This window comes from Fundulus heteroclitus, chromosome 10, assembly GCF_011125445.2.
Source record: "Fundulus heteroclitus isolate FHET01 chromosome 10, MU-UCD_Fhet_4.1, whole genome shotgun sequence".
Classification (NCBI taxonomy): domain Eukaryota; kingdom Metazoa; phylum Chordata; class Actinopteri; order Cyprinodontiformes; family Fundulidae; genus Fundulus; species Fundulus heteroclitus.
Genome location: NC_046370.1, coordinates 1,469,254 through 1,484,377, shown reverse-complemented (window position 1 = coordinate 1,484,377; position 15,124 = coordinate 1,469,254). Strand labels below are relative to the sequence as shown.

Here is a 15,124-nt window from a genome sequence, read left to right as displayed (position 1 = left end):
CTTTCCACTCAATATGAAATATGTGACAAATTCATGCGTTCCAAGGGTGCTTTAGTGTTGGCATTACGTACAACTCCATGCAAGATAATCTTATTTTGACACAAAATGAAATATGCAATTATTTAGGTAAATGTTGCTAAAACTTGATTATAAAAAAAAGCACACTAAAACCCAAAAAGCATCGAGCTGTTCCATTCATGAAAACTTTAATCATGTATTATACAAAACTTGATTTCAGCCATTTTACTTGTAAATGAGTCTTTACTTCACTGATAAACCTAAAACGGACAGCACAAGCATGCTGTAAAAAGAAAATTATAATAATGCAGGCTGGAAAACAGTTAAGTATATATATATAAAAAAGAAAAAGTAAAATTTCTGTGTATTTACACATATACATTCAAAAAAAATGACAGGAACCTTCAGCAGTTTAGTTGAGTTTTCCACTTAAGAAGCTCTAGAGGAGAAAAAAAAAAAAGAAGACATCCTTGAATGTATAAGACGCGTTTAAAGCACATACAGTAAGTATATAATGGATTTTTAACTCAGTTAAATGCTTAAAATATCACAGAGGGCTAACATATAATGCAGAGTAAAATCAATACATGATACCTTCTTTCAGCTTCTGGATTTCTTGGGATTGTAGCCGGTTCTCCTGCTCTAGCTCATCACATCTGGCACAACCTGCAACTAAGTTGAAAGTGACAAAATTAAAAATTGTTTGTCGGAACGTCCCTCACCGTCCTCAGGTTGGACACTGCACCGATTCATTAGAGCACGTGTGTCAAACTCAAGGCCCGCAGGCCAAATCCGGCCCGTCAAGGCAATTTATCAGTTCCTTTAAGAGCCAAAAAAAAAGCATATCGTGTCATAAAGTAGAGGCATATATCCTTTTAAAGTGTATAAAGTAGCTAAAACTGCCTCCTGGAGTTAATGTTTTTTTTTTTACTGTAGTAACAGCATCCTGCCACTAGATGTCAGTATCTCCACAACACATTAAAACAACCCAGAAATGTCCAAAAAGAGAAAGTGATGGAGAATGATGAGTTTAAAGTGTAACTCACCCTAATATCAACTATTTTTGCAGATAAACTATTAAAATGGGCCTTAGAGTGCCAATTTTGCAACCGGCCCTTTTAATGACTTCATGATGTCAAAGTTTTCCAATATAGTTTGACACACCCTGGTTTAGAGGATGCAAACGTTTCGATTTTAGGGCAGCTCGGGGTTTCCCCACAACTTTTCAAAGTAAAAATTAAATTTTTCCTAGAATCAACTTTCCAGAGTATTTTTATGTTTTGGGATAATCATAAAGTGTGAATTTCTGCTCGATCTTTGAATGTGAAACAAAAAGAACGAAAGGAAAGACAAAGGAGGAAGGATAAATGAAGGAAAACAAGAAGCACCCTATGAAGGAAGTAAGCTAGGACAAGGGTAAGAAAGAGAGAAAGGACACAAGGAAGGAAAGAAAAAAGGAACAAAAAAAGCAAAGATAATTCGCAGGAAAGAGGAAAAAATTAATTACAAGAAAGGAAACAAGAAGCATACCAGGAAGTAAGGGAAGATGTGAAAAAGAAGCAAAGGAAGGAGACAAGTAAGGGAAGATCAACACTTTTAGACAAGAGAATAGGAAAGCCTGACAATGCAATCTTTTTTCATATTCTTAGATTTCTAGAAGCATTTTATGATGAAACATCAATGAAAGTATAAATGACGACAAAGAACACAGATTCTCCAGCAGATTTCAGTATTCCTGGCTTTCTACCTGGAAGCGCCAGCAGAAATGGCATCCCCATCTGATAATAAACCAGTTCATCAAGACTTTCCTGTGCTCCAAAACGTTAGGAAAAGTCTCCTAGCTGTCTGAGGCATTTATTCTGCCTGAAACAGCTTTGTTTGGTTGATGCTGCGCATAGAGGCTTTGGTCCTCAACGCTCACCTCTTCGTTTTTAGCAGCTTTGCTAAGCAGCAAGTTGGTTGAAAAGCAGCTTAAAAGCAAAGAGACCAACATGTAGCAGCAGCACACAGAGCATGAGGGGCCCTTGCAAAACAAAGCTTGGTGTGCGAGAGGCGCGCAGTGGTCTGCATTGCAAAAACAAAACTAAAAGTAAGTAGAATTTTTTTAAACTGAGTGTATTTGCCCTTGATTTGAGCACGCAAATAAAATGTTTTGCCAATGGAACAAGATTGGTGCACTTAAAATAGGAACAACTCATCTCCGTCATCTTATTTCAAGTGCAGGATGTCTAACTATCCTATTTTAGGGATAAAAATGCTCATTCCATTGGCAGATCATCTTATTTACTTGCTCAAATCAAGGACAAATACACTAAGTTCAAAAAAATTTAACTTATTTTTAGTTCCGTTTTGAAGTGTGGCTCGTACGCCTACTAACTCAAAATATGAGCAGCCAGGCAGCGTTTGTATTTGAATGAATTCAGGTTCAGACGTTCATTGACAGCAAAAACGGGAGCGTTTGCGTTCTTCACGTCGTCATCCTTTATGCGGACGTGTGGGTTAAATTACTCTCATGAGGTCTGTGCCCTGGCCTGAACCGTAGCTGGCCATCTTACTGTGGCTCTGGGGTCCAGTGAGGCGAGCTCTCTGATTGGTTACGGGAGGTTTCAGGCTACTCCCTCTGCGGCTCGCGTCACACGGCGTTACGGTCTTAGCGGTGCTTGCCGGCACCGCAGCACCTGTAAGTTAGTGAGGAGAAGCGCATCAGAAGAGCCACGGACGGCTGAATCTACGTCTGCTTGTTTTGGATCGGGACCAGGTGACGCCACACGTTACCGACCAGGTTTGGAGGCTTTATCAGGCGCAGATCTTTGGTTGGCCGGACGCAGTTTTAGGGCTTTCACCCCGTTTGCAGAGTCGCACCCAGAGGCTGGAGCGTCAGCATTGCTGGATTGCACAAGTTTATCTAGAAGGGTCAGTGAGAACACAAAGATGAAGCTATATAACTCAGATTAAAATTATTACAAGGCAACGTAGAGTTTTCAATCTCGTATTAACGAGATGCATCGCCGTCTGTACAAAAAGCGGTGCCCCTCCCCTACATGTTGCTTGGCACTGCTGGTCAGCTGGCTGAAAGGAGGCTTCTAAACGGTTTAGAAAGGTTTTCTTTTGGAAAACACACAAACGATGCTTTCCACACCCCACCGTGTGAGTGGCAACCATCACTCCTAATAAAACAAGATTATTTTAAACTACAATTAACCACCTTATGGCGTGTTGGTAAAGCTAATGACGGCAGGCTAATATTTAGAACACATTTTATTTAGAAACGCCTTTCAAAACACTCAAGGTAACTTTACAAATGAAGATAAAAATAATAAATCATCAATAAAAGTTAAGACATATAGCCTGACTAATCTACAGCAGCAGAGTTCCCACAGACATTCTTTTCAAGACTCAGTTTTCTAGATTCCCCCCCCCCCCCCATCGACTCTTTAATGAGTTCATTGACATCTAAATCAAAACTACTTTTATCTATTTTCTTCCTTAAAATTACAAAACAGTGTTGAAGCTCCAAATGTAGTAAATACATTAACATTTTACCATCTGAACAAATTTGGATCAATTCTAATCTAAAATACTTAGAGATATCTGGACAGGATTATCCTGGATTAAATACGGATAATTTAAACCACAGTTTTTGATCAGTGAAACCTTACATACACAAAGATGAAAGAAAAAAAGAAATCCTAAACATTTGCTTGGCATCCATACCAAACACAAGGTTGTGTCTTGTTTAAACATCGGCAGTAAATGGTTTAACAGCCAAAAAGAAGCGACCAGTACGTTGGCCCCCTATGAGACTCAAAAAATATTAATCAATCAAGTGAAGGATTGGGAAATAATACCATAAAAGATCAAACTTTAACATAAAATCCATAAAAAAAGCACTTTTCTAAATAATTTTTTAAGCTTTTAGGTAATACTGTTATAATACAAAATAAAGCCTGGAACTGATTTTTATTTCCTTACTTATTAAGAGTTGGAAAATGATTGAATTTAATGCCTTGCTGTCATTCCCAGCGTTCCAACACAATCTTTAAATATAAACGGGTGAAAACCAGGAGGGCTGCCCCCTCTGGGTCGGAGCAATCTTGATGCCCCGTTCACCAGAGATGGCAGGAGCAGCGAGAGATGGACAGACAGGTCAGGGCTACATCTGCAGCAATGCAGAATCAGAAATACTTTAATAATCCCAGAGGAAATTGTTGTTTCAGTACAATGCAGGCAGTGATCTGCTCTGTTGTGGTGAAAAAAGAAAGCTGAGCCAAAAAGGCAACGCTCTGGATTTACTGGTCCGTCTACCGGTCTGGGAGAAGGACGTCTGGGCTGTTTGGGCCAATCCTGGATAAGCCGAGGAAAATGGAAACTGTAAATTAAGTGATTGCTCTCTATTCTATGTTTCTGCACAGACATCTGTATCAGAATCAGAATAAATGACATCATAATGGCTGTAGTAATGAACTTGTTAGATGTATTTTAGGGTCTTCTGTTTTAAATAAAACAGTCAAGATAATGAAACTTATACTATTTACAGTTTTTGTTCCAAAACATCATCTCTCTTCAAGGTTTTGGTACCAGCCCATGCATAAATATTACAATATGCTTCCATATTTACCCATTTTCTTCTTCTTTGACAGAGGCAAAGGTTCTCCCTTAGTCAAAGGATGCTTCTTTCCTTGTGCAGCCTTTGTGACAGGGTTGGCAGCTGGACGAAGAACAGAAAACAGACCATAATAAGTGATGAAGCACGCTGCCACAGGCTAAATGTCTCATTGCTTCCTACAGGCAGCCCATTTTCAGCGATCATTACATCCAGGCGTTGGACAATTTTAAACAAGCAACATGTCAATGAAGCCAATTTTAGTATAAATAGATTGGACGCTGGTTAGAATGGAACTATTTTCAGTTAAATATGTGATTTTGAATCAGGAAAATTAAGCTTTTTAAGAAAAAGAAAAACAAAAAAATCTGTGTTTTTATTTTTTAAGCATTTAAGAGCAGTTGATCAAATCAGGGGAAAATGCTCCAATTTTGATTGCAAGTTAGTCGACTGGTGCACCTTAAGTTTCAAGTGACCTATCAGCAGAGTTCTGGTGTGTAAAGGGAAGCAAAGATCTTTAAAAACCAGAAGGTTATTACAATAATCACAAGCTTGTCTGGCAGTTCTCGTTCCCTTTTAACGCTTGCAATAAAACTTTAGTGTGTTTGTTTTATTTATAAGCAGAGCAAAGGAAGCATACAGCCAGAGTACCTTTGAGCAGACCTGTAGATCCACTGAGTTTTTCTGTGGATGAAGAGACGGCCGTTCTTGGACCCGGCGCTGTCTTCGGGAAGCCGACGGGAATGCCGCTCCGCTGAGGCCTCTGCAAGCCAGAGACGGGCAGCTTGGAGGCTAAAATCGGCCCAGGGGACCAACGGGTTTGGACAACGAACGGGCATCAAACACCAAGAGTCAACTCAAACACATGAAAACCACAAACATCAATGTTTTAGACCAACACAAAGTAATGTTTAGTTGCAAAGCAGAATAAGGACACATGGCTTTCAATTTTTCTTTGTAGAAATAAAAAAATAATCCTGTGAATTTGTGTCACTCCCCTTTACTCTGATAGCCATAAATAAAATCCAGTGCATTTCCTTCAGACTTCACATAATTAGTAAATAACTGTAATTTAATCTCAGCATAGATCCAGCTGTTCTCCAAAAGGTTTGTGTTTTAAATCCTCATCCCAACCCTTGGACATCCACCATAACTGGGCAAGCGGAGCATTAATCAGCTAAGGAACCAGGATAACTCTGGAGGAGCTGCAGATAATCTTAACAGGACATGCAATAAGATGTAAAACTAGAGCTGGGAGATATGGATAAAAGTATGGCTGGACGATAATACAATAACGATATACATCAATCGATATTGATGATAGGAAAAAAAAGGGTCAATAAAAAGTTCAATAGAATTAAAGTTTTCCTTCCTTAGGAAGTAGGTTAATATTATTATCATTACGTCCTCCAAACCAATCACAACGCAGACCCAGGAACGCTCCGCCCCCTTCAAAGACTTCAGAGAGCAGGTGGTTTTTTGGTTTTCGGTAAAAAGTTGGTTGAATAAAGGGTTGAGTTTGAGTTCATTGTTTGTGTGTCTGTATCTAAAAATATGTCGATAAGCAACAGCATAAAATAGCCAGGGCTGCACTTAAAATATATGTTTTGAATTTGTTGACAATATGATTTCTATTTTATCTATATGCTTTTTTTCTATATCGTCCAGCCATGGATTCAAGTGATCCCAGAGTTTCTTTTTTATTATCACTAAGCGGTTTCCAGAGACGAGTCGACGATAACACCCCCCCTCAAAAAAAAAAACAACAACCAACAATTCGATTTACTTTCAAAAATAGCGTAAATAAATGGCCTCAAAGATATGGGACTTTATGGATCATTAATGAGGCTTTCTTTACTGGACCACCAGGAAGGAGGTTCAGGCAGCCTAAAACACGGCCCAACGGATGGAAAAACTATTTTATTAATTGCTTTGTAATTTTACTCTGATCCTTTTTAATCAATATTCAAACGCATATTCCCCCCTGGAGTTTTCTGTTTTTTTTTTTTTTGTCAGAGTTGAACCGTTCCTGTGTTGTTTTTTTTACAGCTGGCTGCAAGGGAAATGTCCCTATGGGGACAATAGTAAAGTTATACTGATACTAGCAATCTATTAATGTAGAAATCCCATTTGCAGTATCGTTCAAAGGTTCCTAAACATCCTGTATTAATGTTTATATGACGGTGACCCTACATACACGTACTAACTTTCTCTTTGTTTTGGACGTTTTCTGTAAATTCTTCACTGCCTGGCACTATTCCATGTTTTATGTGTGAAACATTTAGGAAAAACATACATTATATTCTTTAAACTTCACATTATTGTTGTACTTTGTGTTGGTCTTTTACAAAAATATCCATTACGTTTGTGACAGGCACTATTATTTCACATTAGACTGTAGATAACTGAAAATAGGAGAAATAAAAAAAAAAAACATGTGGAAAACAAATGTATTTTTTCTTTAAATAAAAGATTTAAATCACTGCTCACCTAAAGATCGCAGGTTGTAAGAGCTCGATAATGAGGTTTTCTAAAATACACAAGAGTAGAGGATGTTAGCTCCCAGACAGAACAGATAAATCCATAAAGAACTACATTTATGTGAATCAATTAATGAAAACATTAAAAGCAGCATAGCAGCTTTGCAAATTCGGAGGCTCCCTCGTGTCCTTACCCCCCGTTGTTCCTCTGAGGCAGCGCTTTTCCCAGAATCCCCTTCGGGTCGGTGCCGTTTCACCGGCAGGCCCGTCGCTGCGGTCGGCGGGCGGCTCGTCAACAGCTGGCCGGCCGGTTTTGAAGGAGGCAAAAGGTGTTTAGGCGCAGACGGCGGGAGGAAAGTTTTACGCTCACAAACGATGCTGGACGGCGCCTTTTCAGACGCCATATTGGGGAGGTTCCCATAGAGTTTTCTCTGCGGCGCCAGGCCTTGGCCCGCCTCTCGCTTGCTCTCAAAGGTGAACATTTTACAGTTTGGCATCGGTGTAGAAGTGCTGGAGATCTCAGCCCTTAAATCTAAAGTCTCATCTAGATTAAATGTGTGAGTTTTGCTGGTTATTGAGTCCAGGCTCTCCTGGTTGGAGAGGTCAAAGACGTCGTCCGCCGCCTGCAGCCCCGACTGTGAACCATCCCTGCGTTCACATCCACCGCTGGCAGCAGCTGGCTCTAAAGCCGGACGGGCGTCAGACGTCCTGCTCGGGCTGCCGTCCGTCTTTGCGTCTGGCTCGTTTCTTTGGAGCTTCGATGCGTGGTTTTCAGAGCACTCCTCTTTAAGTGTAGTGGTTAAATTTACAGCTTTGGGAGCGGAGGCGTTGCCCAAACAGCTTTGCTGAGTGACGCTCGAGCTCATTTCTGACAAAGTTATTGTGGCGTTTTGCTCTGAGGGAGGTTTACAATCAGACGCGTTGATCCGGTGACCGAGGGAAGCAGGAGTTTTCCCTGAAGCACAACCCATTTGGATTTTGGGCTTTTGAAGATGAACCTCATGAAAACTAGCATCCTGCTCTACGGCGACGGTGCTTTCATTTTTGACACAGGAAGCTTCAGTTTTAACGGAGTCAGAGCTTTGCTGCTCTCCGCTCTCGCCCCCATCAGCCGTCGGAAGATCCAGCGTCTCGTTATTATGGCAGCAAACTGGAGGGGAGGCTGCAGAGGCCCGCTCCACAGTAAACTGGCCGTTGGAGACGTCTGATGTGGGGCTTTGCCGTGACTCCTTGCTGGTTGACTCGGTGCCACAGCCGGGCGGCAGCTCTGCAGAATGAGGCGTTCCTTTGGGTTCAGGTTCCAAACCTGGGATGGATCCGTCTGTGGTCCAGGAGGACAAGGTAGCAGACAGAGCAGATGCCTCGTGGTTTATTTCACGAGTGATGTTGATAGCTTTGGTACAGAGAGAGTCCCCGTCCGGATTCTGATATTTCTCCACTTCCTGTCCACCGGTGTCTGATTCTGGGCTTTGTTGCGACCCGTCTCTGGAGACTTCCATCGCAGGTTCAGAATAAAACTCAGGGATGGATCCGTTTATGCCAGAAGCAGAGATCTTACAGGAGGAGTTTAGGTCGTGAGTGACGTTTATAGCTCGGGCGTCGGCGTCTGAATTCTCAGACATCTCCACTTCTTGTCCACCGGTGTCTGATTCTGGGTTTTGTTGTGACCCGTCTCTGGAGGCCGTTGTCTCCCCGCTGGTCTGCAGGACTTCCATCTCTACAGAACCGGGCTTTTCTCTGGGTTCAGAATAAAACCCAGGGATGGACCCGTTTATGCCAGAACTAGAGATGTTACAGGAGGAGGTTAGGTCATGAGTGACATTTATAGCTCGGGCGCTGGTGTCTGAAGACCCGCTGTTTTCTAAAGTACGGCCCATGGTAACGTCCTGAGTTACGTCTAAGGATGCTTTAACTGCACACTGGGCAGAATTCACGCTTGTGACGGACAGCTCCTCGTTGGTGATGGTGTCCGATTTGCCGAGCTCCGTCAGGATTTGTTCACTGTGGTCAGAGGCTTGTAAGCGACCGGCGGGTGAAAGAACCGGTGTGAAGTCCACGGAGGACGTCTGGTCGACTGGAGAAAGCTCCAAGTCCTGCGTAAGCTCAAGGAGAGTAATGTCTTGCAAGTAATTATCAATAAGCCCATGGGACGAAAGGTTGGTCTCAAAGTCACGATCCACCCGGACCGGATAGTCTGTGGACAGCGGCGGTAACTCAGACAGGCTGTTCTGATCTCCAGCCCTCGTCTGGAGGTGTGTCTTTGTACCGTACGGATGAGGTGACGCCTGTAGGCTATCAGGAAGGACTGAATCATTGGTAGTCAGCTGCATGGCTGAAAGATCGCAAAAGGTCATTTCTGGTAAGCATTCATCGTTGATCATGGAGAAATCCTCATCGCTGATTCGTCTCCTAGATTCTCCAGCTGATTTTTGACAGTTTGCAGCAGGAAAGCTGGAGGGAACTGAGAGATTGGGAGGCTTTGGATGTTTAAAAAGCTCTGGAGATGGACTTTTATTCCCGATATTCAGATACCTTAAGACGGGGGTTAGAGCAGACGGGAAACCAGTCAACCGTGACGCCACCTGGCCCTCACCGCTTTTATTCTTCGGAACAGGAGTGGAAAAAACATGAGCGTCAAAAACATTCACATCGTTTCCCCCTGAGGGGATCCTCTCCATTTTGTTCAGTGCTGCATTTTCAAACTCAGAAGAGTCGGCGGGATTAGGACGTTCAGGCGGAATATTTTCATCCGCCAGTGGATCCTCTTGGATGTATGAAGCGTGAGTTGTTGTGTTATTGGCCATGAGAGAATGACTCTTGTTTTGCTTTAATAAAAACAAACAGGGCTTTCTTCTTCTTCTTCTTCTTAAATAGCAGGACCCAACACTAGAAATGCGTTAACCACCGTTTCTTCAAGGTATTCTCAGACTTTAAAAGCAGGCAGTCTGGGGATAGAAAAAGAAAATCCATCACAAACATTCCTGCAAACATTTTAATCACAATTTCACATTTAAATGAATAAAAGAATGACTGTTTCCGCTGATGATTAAGTCACTTTCTACTCTTTCATTGGTATTAAATCCAGCTAGCATTTATACATTTACAATCAAATGTCAAAGAACTACATGTAGCCCTATATTGGAGCTGGTTGAACATTTAAATTGTTGTCTGTATTTAAATATAAATAAATCTCTTGTCTGAACAATTAGCCAAAAAAAAAAAAAAGCAAAGAACTGCCTGGTAGAAATATTTTGTAGGCTGTGATATTTCAGGTGCCATGCATTCAAACTCATCCAGCCCATAAACATTTGGATTAGTCGCAGTCAATTTTAGACGTCTCAACATCTCTACTGTGCAGCCCTAAAAGTGAACAATTACTTGTCGGTGAAGATTCTCGGTCATCCAGGTCATGATCAATCCAAAAAAGGTTAAAAAAAAATAAAACAACTGGACTTTTATTCTGAAGCTGAAGACGTTTTGCTTCCCATCCAAGACACTACTCCAGACATTTTGAATTGAGAAAGCTTCTTGGATGGGAAGCAAAACATATTCAGCTTCAGAATAAAAGTCCATTTGTTTTATTTTTTTAACCTTTTTGGGATTGAGGAATTACTTCTAACCAGCAACAGTTTTCAATGCAAGAAACTCTGATGTGAACATTTTTAATTGGCTCTTTTCTCTTTAGAGGCTGAGGAGCAGATTGATTTAACACCAATGTATGCAAGTCGCATGAAATGCCTGCAGCATCAGACGTGTAGAGGTACAGAGGCAGAAAGAAACTGCTGCTCAGCCATCTCCATTAGTCCTACTACACAGCCCTACCTAACAAAAAAAATAATCTAAATTTATGTTCAACATAAAAACCTGGTAGACTTAAAAACATTTATCTTAAAATAATGGAGGGGGGGGGGGTGAAATCTGCCATTGGATGTCCTGGTTTTTAAATACCAGTAATAGCCATGGAAAAACCCCATAATCCCCTGCAGGAGTCATTATGGTTTGGCTGTGGAATGAAGACCAAACTTTAAAACTTGTGGGCAAACTAGTTGATCCGCTTAGCTACAGACACTCCATAACGCTCCATGGGGCTGTTCTCATTGCATGTGGTCTGAGAAGAAATAAAAATAAAACTTCCAAGATGAAGAAAAAAAAAACTTTTCTTAAGCACAGATGCTTAATTGATTAGTATATTTTAATTTGTCATATAGGTCTAGTATATAAACAGTCCTTTTCTTCCTTTTTCCATATATTTGACTAAACCCGGAGAAAACAAATTGAATTCCATTCACCTAAAAAAAAAAGAAAAAAAAAAAAAAAGAACTTTACATAAACTTAGTTACAGAGACCAGGGCTACTTTGCAATAAACATTATGTACCGTAATACAGAGAATCAGGCGCACCATGACAAAAACACCCGATTGAACAGTGAACTCGTCGCCCTTTTTTTCCCAGTCAGTCAAATCACTCATGAAGACGAACTCAAGGGTTTGAACACAATACAAATAATTTTATAAAAGCATCATACGCGTATTAATTTAACGTTAACGAAAAGCCTGAAAATTAGCAAACCGTTCGCTGCTGCTCGGTAAATGTGGCTCGTTGAGGGGAAAATGTGCTAAAGACAGCTTACCTGGGAGAAGGGAGCTGTTTTTTTCTGCTGCAGAAAGTATTTTAACAGACGCTGTTTAGTTTTAGGGATCCAAACTGAAACGTTAAACCACTTTAATTTCGATCAGAATGTCAAAAATCCACGAAATCAACACAGGCGTTACAACGCCAGACTAGTTTGAAACGGTCAGTTTCGTCACTGGATGATTTCAACCAATCACAGCCCGGGGCGTGGTCTTCTTCTTTTGAGCTTAATATTCGATAGAGCGATCTATCGCCACCTACTGTCTGAACTGTTCCCTAAAAATGAGGATTTAAAAAATAAATAAATAAAAATTAACCGACAGCTCGTTTTTGCGAAAGCGCATTGTATTCACCAACAGAAAAATATTGACACTTTATCTCATAGGATCACGCAAATATTTGATAAAGTGTTTATTTTCTAAATAAAATAAAATCCTACATTTCTTTGTTACCCTTTATTCAATGCCTGTGCCACACCTTACTTTAACCACTAATATGAGTATTAATGATCATTATATAATCTATCTATCTATCTATCTATCTATCTATCTATCTATCTATCTATCTATCTATCTATCTATCTATCTATCTATCTATCTATCTATCTATCTATCTATCTATCTATCTATCTATCTATCTATCTATCTACTGAATCTAATAGCTTAGGTAACGTTACTAAAATGAAATTATATGATGTGGTTCAATATATTGAGGCAACTTTAGGACTTTCTGCACACTGTTTTTTTTATGGTAATGCTCTTATTTTGATTTGTATTTAATGTAAATGTTTTTCTCCTGGTGATCAACAATACTTAAAAAGGAAAAACATTCTTGAAATATTAAAATGATTTCAACTTTAGCATTTAATTAACAAGGAAACACATTTTTTCTCATGTATTTTTTATTGAGTTTACTAATACTGTAATAATAATCATCTTTATTTCTATTGCAACACCCATTCCAATGAATTTCTCTCTTGCATTTAACCCATCCCTTAGGGAGCAGAGGGCTGCCACTGTGCGACGCCCAGGGAGCATTCTGGGGCTGACTGTCTTGCTCATGGACCCATAGCGTCAGTCTGTGAGGTTCGAACCAGCCTTCTCAGAGCACAAGTACACTGCACGAACCACTAAACCACTCCCCTTTACAAGGTAAATTTGCTCATGTCATGAATCGTACCTGTATCTATTCTAACAAACCAATGGTTAACCAGCTCTTAATAAGGATGTCTAATAACAAGATGCATCATATTCTGTAATTGTGCCCTGATGTGATCCATTAACTTGCATTCAGTGTTTTCTTTTGCAAAAAACCGACACTGTTACTTGAGCAGGATATTGCACTCTCCCATTTAACTAGTTCAATATTTTAGACTTTTGAGATCAGGACAGATTTAAACGCTAAAAAGTAGCACAGAAAATGACAATTTGCATGAAAGAGACTTCATCTCTTTATTCAGATATGCTTTATTGTAAAAGCCAAATTGCATCAAAAGTAGGCAGGATAAAAAATCTCATCACTACTTTCAGTTTGAAAAAACACAAAAACTGAGCAATATTTAAAATATAACAAGCTATTCACAGAAAGCAATACAATTATTATTTCTTTCACTCTTTGGGAGTTTTCTTCAGCTTGGTCCTGAGTTCAGACATAAGTGGATTTCCAAATCTGTGGAGACATAAACAGAAAACAGACAATAAGAAATGTTCCTGATGTTTTGAGTTTGCTGAAAATAACCAACTTTAGGATTTTGTTGGAGCATTTTGTCGCTTCAGCTTTACCCTGGTTGTCCCGGGGGCATCCATTTAGGTCTCTGTGGTGCTTCATCCTTCTTGCCAGCGTCACTCTTCTCTTCCTCTTCCTTTTTCTCCCCAGATTCCTTTTGATTTAGCGTAAAAATCACATTTAACAATCCCCAGGATAAACAAATAGCAACGTGCTGATTAATGCAATACCTTTGATTGTGTTTCCTGGTTATTGTCGTCTTTTAGGACCCTCGGTGTCTTCTTTAAAACGGGAAAACCACCTCCAAGACCTGATTCCAAACATTTATATATAAGTAAAGTACTCAAAAATGATGAATGAAGAAATGTACTGATGCGCTGCAGAGAAAACAGGCCTACCAGGCAGTTTGATCCCCATCCCCATGCCGCCTAAAGGCACACCGGCAGGAACTTTACCAGGCACACGCTGTGAGGGAGTCGGATCCACAGAGGGCATGTGAATTAAGGAGCGGGGGTCTGTGGGTGGTCTCACACGAGGGTTTTTCACAGCAATGCGAGACCTTTGCACCGCAAAATCGAGCATGGAGCCATCGACCTGCAATGACAAAATCCGTCTCACTCTGGACCTGATCTGCACTCCAAGAAAACTGTAATGCTTGTGATTCGATCTGAAACCTTACCTCACTTCGATCTCCTTCCACCTCAGTCCTGCGTGGAGTTGGAAACGATTGGATGAGGTCTTCTGACCATCTCTGCTCTGGTGCATCCAGGGAGGATTGCTGCTTCTCAGATTCAATCTGAAGTTCACCTCCAGAAGGTGATGCTTTTAAAACAGCTCCCTCCTCTGACAAAGGCTCTACGTTCTCTGTTTGCTGTCCTGGTTCAGGGAGGCGGATTTCATCGGACACGGTTGCTTCGAGAACCTCGTCGTCAGCTTTTATTGTCTGTGACGTAACATCTGCTTCTTCATTGTCCTCACATGCTGCGTCTGTCTCAGCTCCCCTCTCTGGTTTTGTTTCTTCCTGCTTTTCTTGGGATGTACCCCATTCCTCATTTGGACGTCTTGCTTCTGGTGATAAAACCCCTGAATCCGGCCAGGATCTGATCTCACTGGACTCTCCCTCTTCTCTCTGGAAAGACTGAACAGTTTCAATCATTTCCTCGACCAAAGCAGATTCAGAGTCTTCTGAATTTGTCGCAGCAGTCAGCATGTCATTTACGTTGGCATTCTTTAGCCGAGTCTCACTGAAAGATTGATCCAAAAATCCAGACTCCAGAGTTGTCAAAGACGTTCCTGTCCCAGGTGCCGATTCAGGTTCTTCTGAATTTGCCTCCATTACTTCCTCTTCCTTCTTCTCTGACGACGTTTTGCCCAATTCCTCATCAGACGGGTCCTTTTGTAGCGCTCGCTCAGACAGGTCTTCTTCTGTAATCCTATCAGCGTCCTTTGACATTGCCGTCTCTATCCACAAATCAAGGATTTCCTCATCAATCACATCCTGATGTTCTCCAGCCGGACCTTCTGAGCATATCTCAGCTGGTTGCGGCTCTTGTTTTGTTTCCTCCGCAGAGATCACGGGAAGGCCATCATCAGCTGTTCCTGTGTCTGTTGTTATCTCTGTCTCAGTCATCTGAGGTGCCCTGAGTGGAGCCTGATTGTTCGTCTC

At 41.0% G+C, this 15,124-nt stretch overlaps 2 protein-coding genes across 2 annotated transcripts; both read right to left on the bottom strand.

The window, feature by feature from the left end:
* Positions 1–181: 181 nt before the first annotated feature.
* Positions 182–9,939, bottom strand: LOC105917551 (the record flags this gene model as incomplete). The annotated part of the gene is given in 8 exon segments (XM_021310549.2): positions 182–457; positions 613–690; positions 2,574–2,696; positions 2,798–2,923; positions 4,637–4,726; positions 5,273–5,413; positions 7,112–7,151; positions 7,296–9,939. Coding segments are annotated over 8 exon segments (3,243 nt in total). The 3' UTR covers positions 182–422.
* A 3,244-nt stretch (positions 9,940–13,183) lies between these two features.
* si:ch211-136m16.8 lies at positions 13,184–15,124 on the bottom strand (the record flags this gene model as incomplete). The annotated part of the gene is given in 5 exon segments (XM_036141756.1): positions 13,184–13,401; positions 13,515–13,612; positions 13,689–13,768; positions 13,857–14,052; positions 14,138–15,124. Coding segments are annotated over 5 exon segments (1,422 nt in total), but the record flags the coding sequence as incomplete, so codon positions are not given.